The sequence below is a fragment of the Rhinolophus sinicus genome, linkage group LG07 (genome assembly GCF_036562045.2).
Source record: "Rhinolophus sinicus isolate RSC01 linkage group LG07, ASM3656204v1, whole genome shotgun sequence".
In the NCBI taxonomy this organism is placed as follows: domain Eukaryota; kingdom Metazoa; phylum Chordata; class Mammalia; order Chiroptera; family Rhinolophidae; genus Rhinolophus; species Rhinolophus sinicus.
The window spans coordinates 84,649,986-84,659,977 of NC_133757.1; the positions used below are offsets into that span (position 1 = coordinate 84,649,986).

The following is a 9,992-nucleotide window of genomic DNA, read 5'->3' on the forward strand; positions in this document are numbered from 1 at the left end:
TCCCGTGTCAGTGATGCTGGTAAATCCATGTGACTGTGTGTGGTCACCAGGGAGTATCTGAAGCTAGAGAGGAGAAGAGGTCTGGGCCCAGGTGGACTGGAGGCTTCTGTCCCCCTTTCTCAGTCCCTCATGCATCTTTCTGAGAAGATCAGTGAAGTTGGGACTTAGCTGAAACCAGCATGTGTTTGATGATTTAGCACTTAGTGACCTTCAAGGACGTGACCGTGGACTTCACCCAGGAAGAGTGGACTTTGTTGGATCAAACACAGAGAGATCTCTACAGAGAAGTGATGTTGGAGAACTATGAGAATCTCATTGCAGTAGGTAAGGCTGGCATTGTTTCTTTACTGAGCCCTTTATGAAATGAAAGTTTCTTAAGTACCTTTGCTGTCCAATGGGAATATTGTGATAAACAAGCAGATATGGACAGATATAGTCCCTGGCCTCAAGGGCCTTACTGTCTAGAGGATTCTCTATGAAAATGAAGATCTATGTCAATACATGACTTTATTTCCTTTAGGGACTAAAAACCTGAAGACTTTAAATATGTGTAAGGTTGGACATGGTGCTCACTCAGGTCTCAGAGATCTCCAGGCGTTTGAGGGTACAGAGAGACAATGTGCTTGGATTTTTGTTCCTTTTAAAATAGTTTTATTGCATTTATTTGAAATTTTGCATGGTTATTTTGCTGTTTATAAAGTGAGACTTTACCGTCTTGAGAAATACTGAAGTCCAAAGGGTTGGTTCCCGATTCAAGGCCATGTTTTTCATGTCTTGCAAGGTCCTCTTTATTTTTCCTGTAAGTAGGGTATGAATCATGCACACCCAGTGTCTGCTCAGGGATGGAAGGAGCAGAAGAGCTGAGGACAGGAACCAGGGGAGTTCTGCAGGGTGAGTTTTGTGAAGAGCATTACTAGCCTGGGAAAGGTGCTTTGGAAATGTCACTTTGCAAACTTTTAAAGGTATACACTTTTTCTGAGAAGGGTGAGGCCATTTGGTTTCTGAGTTTTCCTTTCCCTTTCATTTCCATTGATCTCGACTTTTTCGGTTCTCTCAGAAAGATCTGTTTGGCTTATTTGAAAATTTCATTCCTTGCAGGTAGCTCTTTTCCCAGTACCTTCTATCTTGTTTTCCTGATTCGATCACCATTTTTGTTTACTGTCAGCCTTAGTTTCGCCTGAAGCTTCATAAACTGCCTACAGTTGACACCATATCTTTATCATTGCCAAACTCCTAACACAGCCAGACTTTTTGTGGTCCATCTTGCTTTTTGTTTCACCATTTTTATTATGTTTCATTCATATTTAGACATACGCATGTACCACATGCTTTTTTTGAGGTAAAATACACATAAATTAACCAATTTATTGAATATAATTCATCAATATTGAGTACATTCACAGTGTTAGGCAACCATCAGCTCTTTTTAGTTCCAAAATATTTTCATCACCTCAAAAGGAAACCGTGTACCCCTTAAGCAGTCAGTCCCCATTTACCCCCACCGCCATATGTATAACATTGCCAATTCCTTCCTTCCAAGGCTTTTCAGTCTCTCTCCTGTTAGTCCCAACCATTTTCCCTTTCCTCATGCTGTTCTGCCAATACTTCACCTGTATGTACTTTCAGCAGAAGCTGCCTGGAATGCCTTCTCACTCCTAGGAACTCTTGAATTGGGTGAAATCAAGGGAAGTCCTTGCACCGATACTTTAGGAAGCTGCCAGACAGATCAAAACAGGGTCCATAGTGTTCCTTTTGGCACTAGCAGCTTGCTCAAGGAACGCCATCTAAATGACTACAGCTTCTCTGGAGCGTGTGGATGGTAGGCAGGAAGTTAGAGTGCCACAACACTCTCTTGGTGAAATACAGCCACTTCTTTCTTAAGTTCCTTGGCTCTTGTACATTTTGATGAAATTCCAAATTTTGCAAGAGTTAGTTCTGATAGCTTTTGTAAGCTTGTTAGTTGTTTTTTGGTGGGAAGGAGGCCTGGAGTTCCCTGTGCACACTATTTTGTTATGTTATTCTCTGTGCTATGTTGTTTTAAACAACATCCCACAATTGTTCTCCAAACTTGAGTTTTTCCACTTTATTTCAGAATTCGATTTGCAACTCAAAACCAAAGTTTCCACACCTCTTCAAGATATTTCTGTGGAAGAAACATCAAATGGAATAAAACTGGTAAGATTTCCAAGAGTAATTTTTCCCGTCCACATCAGGACCAGAAGCAAAACATGCATGAGAATAATATGAGATAAATGCCATTTACTCAACGAAAGAATCTATGAAGAGATTCTCTGAACATCAAGAATATGAGGAACACTCTAAACTTATTTCAACTCTGTCTCCTCAGAGTTCTCACTAATAAACATCCAGATATATGTAACTCTGGTATCCAGTTGTTAAAGTGCAATTTAGTCTAAATAATTATCAGGAAAACTCTCTAAGATGCTCTGTAAAAGTAGAGAATATAATGCCGGGTCCTGTACTCATAGTCAGCTTATTCAACTTAAAATAATAGGAAAAAATGCAATTATGATCGTGTTTCCAATGCATAAAAGTTGTGATGGGGAGACATTCTGTTATTATAATGACTGTGAAAAAGTTTTTAATTATTATTTTTCTTAACAGGAGAGAAGTAATGTCGGAGTGAAACAATATGGCTCTAGCCTCTGTGGAAAAGTATTTAGTGAACATTCATTTCTTATGACTCACATTAGACAGAAAGCTTCTAAAGGTAACCAGAGTGGAAAAGCCTTTAAAAAGAACTTGATTCATACTTTCAAGGAAATACATGTTGTGGAGAAAACTTCTGAGTGTGTTCAACATGAGAAAGCATCTGGTCAGCTTTCAAATCTTACTGGGCACAAGAAAACTCAGATAGGAGGGAAACTGTGTGAATGCAAGGATTGTCAGAGAACATTTGTTAATCAGTCATCCCTTAAGGTACATATGAGACACCATACTGGAGAAAAACCATATGAATGTAAAGAATGTGGGAAGGCCTTCACTCATTCCTCATACCTTACAGATCATATAAGAATTCACAATGGAAAAAAGTCCTACGTATGTGTGGAATGTGGGAAAGCCTTTACTCGGTCCTCAGGACTTATTTTACACATACGAATTCACACTGGAGAAAAACCATATGAATGTAAAGAGTGTGGAAAAGCTTTTATTGATTCCTCATACCTTACAAAACATGGACGAATTCACAGTGGAGAGAAGCCATATCTATGTAAGGAGTGTGGGAAAAGTTTTACCCGTTCCTCAGGACTTGTCTTACACATAAGGACACATACTGGAGAAAAACCTTCTATATGTAAGGAGTGTGGGAAAGCCTTTAATAATTCTTCAATGCTCAGAAAACATGTAAGGACGCACACTGGGGAGAAGCCATATGAATGCAAGCAGTGTGGGAAAGCTTTCACGCAGTCATCGGGCCTTACTGCACACTTAAGAACTCATACTGGAGAGAAGGCGCATGAATGTAAAGAATGTGGGAAAGCATTTGCTCGTTCCACAAATCTTAATTTGCACATGCGAACTCACACTGGAGAAAAGCCATACAAGTGTAAAGAATGTGAGAAAGCCTTTACATACCCTACATGCCTTAATATTCACATGAGAACTCACACTGGAGAGAAACCATACGAATGTAAGAAATGTGGAAAAACCTTCACTCAATCTTCAGCACTCGCTAAACATCTAAGAACTAAGGCATGTGAAAAAACCTGTAAATGTTTCTCAGACCTTAGTATTCACATTTAAATTCATCTGAGTAAAGACCTTATGAAAGTAAAGACTATTAAAAAGCTGTAGTCAGTTTTCATCCTTACGTGATATATGGGAACTTACTCGGGATAGAATTCCCATTGATTTAAGGTATATGGTAGAGCTGTAATTGTTCATACTGTACAGAATGTGTAAATACTCAGACTTCAGAGAAAAACCTTCTGGTTATAAGGCATGTGAGATAGCCTTTTGGGTTTTTTGTTTTTGTTCTAACAATTTTACATATCTAAAATTACTGTAAAAGTCATGTGAAGGTAAGAATAACATACAGCCTTAAACTATTTCACATCCTTAAACTACAGCACATGATAACTCACACTGGGGAAAAACCATCCGTATATAATGAATGTGGTATAAAACCTTTACTTAGTGTTGAGGCCTTAATACCCATGAGACTTCATAATGGCATAACATTCTATGAAGGTAAAAGATACAGGGAGACCTACACTTGCTTCTCATGTCTTTTAAGAACTCAACATTTAAAAGCTCACAGTGGAGAGGTGCCCTCTATACCGGGGGTGTATACAAGTGAACACTGTGGTCATCGTTGCTCAAGCAGTAGTTGGCCGTAATCAGAAGTGTCTGGACGCTCATGGTAACCACTTTGAGCACCTCTTGTAATTGCAGAAGTCAAACGTGACTTGTATTCATCTTTTGTTATCAGTATATATTGAGTACTACAATTTTAATACAGTTTTCCTTTCTTAAAATGTGTATACATTTTTTCTTTTTGGTGTCCTCTGTATGTAAGAAATCTGAGAAAGCCTTCAGAAATTCCTGAAAGCTTCGTGTGCAAGAAGACTCATGAATGTAAGAAATACTAAAAGTTGTTCAGGTGATAAAGAGTAAGTCATAACATGCAGTGGAGGGAAATGTATGTAGGAAGGCTTTACTTCTGCCTTTATGTTAATATTCTTTGGTAATCTCACAGAGGCATAAAATGTAATGAATGTTAGAAATATAGGAAGACCGCGCGCGCGCGTGTGTGTGTGTGGTGTGTGTGTATTGGCTTTCAACCTTTAGTAAAATGATAATTCACATGAGAGAAGTTATGATTGTGGGGTACATGGGAAATGGTGTATCCATTTTATAAATCTTACACCACATGTGAAAATGCACCCTGGAAAGAAGCTATATGAATATAAAAGTGTGGGAGTGTTTTTTTGGTAAGTACACATCCCTTAAGAGACTTGTAAATTACTCCTTTGAAGGGATAAACTATGACTGAGGAAGTTTGGAAAGCTTGTGGGTACTGTGTGTTGTTAGTTAGCTTATTTATTGCCCCCTTTAATTACTGGCAGCCACACCAAAGATCAGCATTTTAGTTCTAACCAATCTATGTGCCGTGTAAGCGATCACACAGTTTGGCCTTAGATGGGATCCTAATCGTCTGAGGTAAGACCTAGGGGTGCAGTTGCCTGCATCTGAGACATTGTGAGCGGCATTTGATGTCACTGCTGCAGTTTGGCCTCATTCCTCTGCTTGGACTCCTAGTGGTAGTGTCGTCAGTAAGTGCTGTACACGGTGAATGGAACAGATTTGGTCCCAGCTTCTGTTGTTCAGTGGCTGACAAATTGGTATAATCATGTGCCATTCTTCAAAAGGCCAAAACGATGTGAGCCAGGAGTGGATTGTTGACGCCCTTCTCCATACGTCTTTCCTGCTCCCACTCATCTTGATGAATACGTGAAGAATGCAAGACCATGACCAGTCTGCTTCCAGGCCATTTCCCAGAAGTGTGTTTGCAGTGAGGAATGTTGAAATAGGACATCATCTCTCCCATGGAGACAAAGAGCAGGGCTGATTACCACTTGAAATAAAATAGGTTCCACAACCTCAGCTTTCTTTTCCTGTAACACACCTCAACCTATGTACGGGCAACATATGTGGGCCCTTTGTGTCACCCCTGAGAGACTTGGGAGCTAAGGGAATTAATACAAACATGCGGATGGACAACCTGCTAGCTGTACCATGAGTATAGTAAGTCCTTTTTCTCTGACTTCAAAGTCTCAGGGTCTCAGCCAACAACCATGAAATAGTCACAGGCTAACTCTACTCGTACCTTGGAAGAAGCAAATATCAGATCATGGGTCCCACAGTTTTGGCAATGAGAAGGCATGTTGATAGAAACATTGTTTTCTGAAAGGAGAACAATGGTGGCCAGGCCAGGTATGAAGACATGGGTGTATCTGAAATCCATTAATGAAATCTCTTCCCCAAGAGGTTTGCCCATATGATGGGAGAAAAGAGGGGAATGTGGACCCCTACTGTCCTACTTATTAATGAGGCTCATCAATAAGTATATCGGTAGTTATGTCAGTGTGCTTTTCCTTAATTTCTCAGTCTTTCTGTACCCTTACTTTGTAAATGTCTCATTTTAATACATCATTTGGAATTTAAAAATATTTGAATATTTGATATTCAATCTCAATCCTTTCTTTTGGGACATTTCCTTCATAATATAATTGCTAATAACTTTGGATTTATGTCCAGCATCTCATTTTTTCAGTGTTTACCTCATGTTTCTTCCCTCTCTGCCCACACTTTTTAATTTAAATAATTTTAGTGGTATGACTGAAATCTATATAGCCACAAATTTTTAGTTGCTACCCTAAAATATTTTACATTGACATTTTAAATTTAAGTCTTAACCTTTTTTCTTTCCTACAAAGTGTACTTGGACTTAGGAATACAGTAAGGCTCATTATCCAACTCCAGAGCTGCACAGTGGCACAGAGACCCAGACGTAAGTCCATTGGCAGAAGAGCCACCAAAGAGGCCGGGGTGTCTAAAAGACCAGGTTTCCAAGAGAGGTAGGAGAGCCTCCCGTGGCTAGAGGCTGTGTCTGCCAGTGACGTAGATATGCCCATGGGGAAGTGATCAGCATCATCAAAAACAGTAAACTAAAAGCACTCTTGTAAGATAAAAATTGGCCATCTCCTTAAGGGGATATAGCAGTGGAGACTGCATGATCGCCTACAGTGAACAAAACTTAGTAATGGTGATGGGAACAGGTACTCTCCCACTATTCTCTAGCTTTGCTTGGGGCATATAGGTTTCACATTGCCGTGTTCCATCTCAGATGAGTTTGGTCCTGGCTGTCATCCTCAGCCCCCAGTAGTGCCATCCGCTGAGGGTCCCATGGGCATTGTCCTTTGGTCTCTCGGTGACTACTACAGTCAGTGAAGACTGCAGGCTCATTCTTCACTCCCAGCCCAGACCTCTCTCACAGGCCATTGCCTTGTTTTCACCTTTTCTATCTCCGTGACTCCTCTGCCTCTTCTTACATAAATGTGGGTCTCTGAGGAGGGGGATATTACAAAGGATATTGCTGCCACTGAGCACTGTGTCTTTCTACAGGATACAGTGGCAGGAAGTTATCACTTTAGTATCAGAGACTTGAGGTGGGGCAGAATGTTATTCATCAGACGTGAGGAGTAAAACAGGGTCAGCTTTTGCATTGTGTTTGATCAGGGGGAGGAAGAGGTCATACTCTTTACTTTGAGCTTTTGCACCCGGTAACTTCTGACTCATTAGAACATATCTCCTTTCATCACTACCCTTCAATACAAAAAGGAATTGATTTTATCAGTGGAATCAATTTCATCATTCTTAGTCAATGCAATTGAAAAGTTAAGGGGACTAAAGGGGAATATTTCATCCCTTCATTTTCAGTCTCTGTGTGTCTTTCTATCTAAAATGAGTCTGTGATAGACAGCATATAGGTGGGTCTAGTTTTTGACTCCCAATATCGAATGTCTTTCACTCATTACCCCTGGTTTTTCTGCATACTGTGGAATGAGTGCTTTTATTTGTTCTTCAACTTCTCTCAAATTACTCTAGTTTTCTACAATATATGGTAAAGAAATTCTGCCAAAGCCATGCAAATTCAGTGTCTCAAGATAAACTTAACCTTAGAGAATTTCTTTGAGTTTTACAGGTGTTCAGGAGACCTCTTATAAGCAAATGGCCCTACTTGCTCTATTGGCTACTGCCTAACCACAGGAGTTCCACCAAGGGATGCGATGGAACTGGAGCAGGTAGAAAAACCACTCTGGTATTGACATGGGACAAAGTGACCTGGTCAGTAATCAATACTGTCTGCCAACAGGTTTTGCTCAAAAGAGGGAAATATGAAACTCAAAGAGAAACATATCTGTTAAGATGGACTCCTTCTGGTTAACTGGGCCCAAATTTGCAATTGAAGTTTAGCGACTGTTACTGACAGAGGTCTCCCAAGCACTCTGCATTTCAGGAAATGCCACAGGATGAGCTTTCAACCACGTGTACTATGCTGCTGCCTGTTGCCTCTCTGAGTTAATCACTGCAGGAAAGCCATGGTTTGTCTTTCGACCAATGGACTGAGACATGCCCTGTCCAATCAGAACCACCAATTGTGTCCTTATTTGCATATATACCAACCAATCAGAAGTGCACAATTTGCAAACCTTGTTTGCATAAAATCAGGAACTTGGGCAGGAACTTTCTCCATAAAAGACAGCCTCCTCTGTCTCGGTGGATCACAATTTAAGTTACTAACTGAACTGTGTCTCTGGGTCGCAGCTCCTTTTGCTCAAATAAATGTTTTCATTTTTATTACAGTCTAAAATTAATTTGGTTTACAATATATAGAAATACACAGACCTTTGGCACCTACTAAGTATTTTATCTTTCTACCTGTATGCAATATTCAAAAATAAAGAACAGGTGAGAGTGACATAAGAAGCATGGTGGCATGAGGGGTCCCCTTCATCTCTCCCCTTCAAGTTACAACAAGTTTAAAAGCAATAATTCAACAAAGGATTCCCTGCACAACACAAACACATCTGAGAGATCCACACATCAAAACATCTGAAGGTGGGTGAATTGGGGGGAACAGGAGAGGAGGAAAAAGAGAAGAGCAGAGACAGGTGCTGCAGACACAGCCTGGAACTCACTGCCAGTCCTGGGAGAGGGGAGGATTCAGGCTGCAAGAGCACTCTCTGTTACCCTGAACATTTCTGCCTGAGTGATCAGCATATAATATGGCTGAACCCTGTGACGGGTGGAGACTGAATACAAAAGTGCAATGTCTGTTTTAGCAGCCACCACTGCCAGGCAGAAAACAAAGCCATGGAGCCTGGATGCCTCCTCCGATCCTCCAGAGCTCGCCTGCCTGTACACTCCAAAAGCTATCAGCAGGCCCCAGAGAAAGGGTAGCAATGAGTGTCATGTTACAAAGCAGACTATCTGCTTCTCTGAGACTGGAAAGACAGTTCCTGAGTGGCAGATACACACTGTGACTAATCCCAGTGACAAGGATGATACAGAGGCGAGGCCGCTGAGGTCTGACAGTCACCATTACTGGGAGGAGAACACACAACATACCAAAGGCCTCTCCCAGCCCACCCCACCCCCACCCGTCGTGGCTGATTCCAGTGAGGGTACCTGGGATACCACAGGCAGTACAGCACTGCGTCTGGCTGCAGGGGCAGCACTGGGACTTCAGGGGCTCAGAACCTCATTGCCCACCACATTCTTTCATGGGGGTGGTGTCCTGAGACTGAGGTGACCTATCACAGAGGAGACATCCACCTCCCCAGGGAATACAAGGCATTTTTCACCGCCCAGCAGAGATCTAAGAAGCCAGAACAGTGCAAGAGAAAATAAAATGTTACAGTGCCACCTACTGGCAAACAAAAGAAAGACCTCTTATCAACCTGCTGCAGAGTTCACTCCCATAAATGCCAAGGCAGAGAAAGACTTCATCAAATACCATGAACAAGCAAGGTAACAAAGCAGCTCAGAAAGAAAATGAAAAATCTCCAGAAAATAAACTTAAAGACATGGAAATATGTGACTTACGTGATAGAGAATTCAAGATTGCCATTCTGAAAAAAAACTCAACGAGATGCAAGGAAACCAAGTTTGGCAGCTTAATGAACTCAGAAATAAAATCAATGAACAAAATGAACCTTTACCAAAGAGATTGAAACTTTAAAAACAAAACAAAATAGAAATTCTGGAGCTGAAGAAGTCAATAAAAGAGATGAAGACTGAAACAGCAAGCTTAGGAAATAGAGCTGACCAGATGGAGGAAAGAACTCTACAAGAACTATTTGACTCCATCAGAAACAGCAATATAAGAATAATTGGTATACCAGAAAGAGAAAAGAGGGAGAAGGAACAGTGAGCCTATTTGAACAAACAGTCAATGAGAACTT

At 40.9% G+C, this 9,992-nt stretch overlaps 1 protein-coding gene across 7 annotated transcripts in view; it reads left to right on the forward strand.

Annotated features, from left to right (window-relative positions):
• The window catches only part of ZNF846 (zinc finger protein 846), a 38,779-nt gene extending 34,280 nt beyond the window's left edge, over positions 1 to 4,499 (forward strand). For 4 of the 7 annotated variants that reach the window (XM_074338212.1, XM_074338215.1, XM_074338214.1 and 1 more), the window contains 4 exons: positions 198 to 324; positions 805 to 891; positions 2,093 to 2,175; positions 2,626 to 4,499. In XM_074338212.1, coding sequence (XP_074194313.1) covers positions 198 to 324; positions 805 to 891; positions 2,093 to 2,175; positions 2,626 to 3,765 — 1,437 coding nt within the window. In that variant the 3' untranslated portion in view covers positions 3,766 to 4,499. Of the gene's footprint in view, positions 1 to 197; positions 325 to 781; positions 892 to 2,092; positions 2,176 to 2,625 lie in introns of those variants that run through there. The other 3 variants (XM_019744813.2, XM_019744815.2, XM_074338216.1) reach the window with 3 other exon arrangements.
• The last annotated feature ends 5,493 nt before the right edge of the window (positions 4,500 to 9,992 follow it).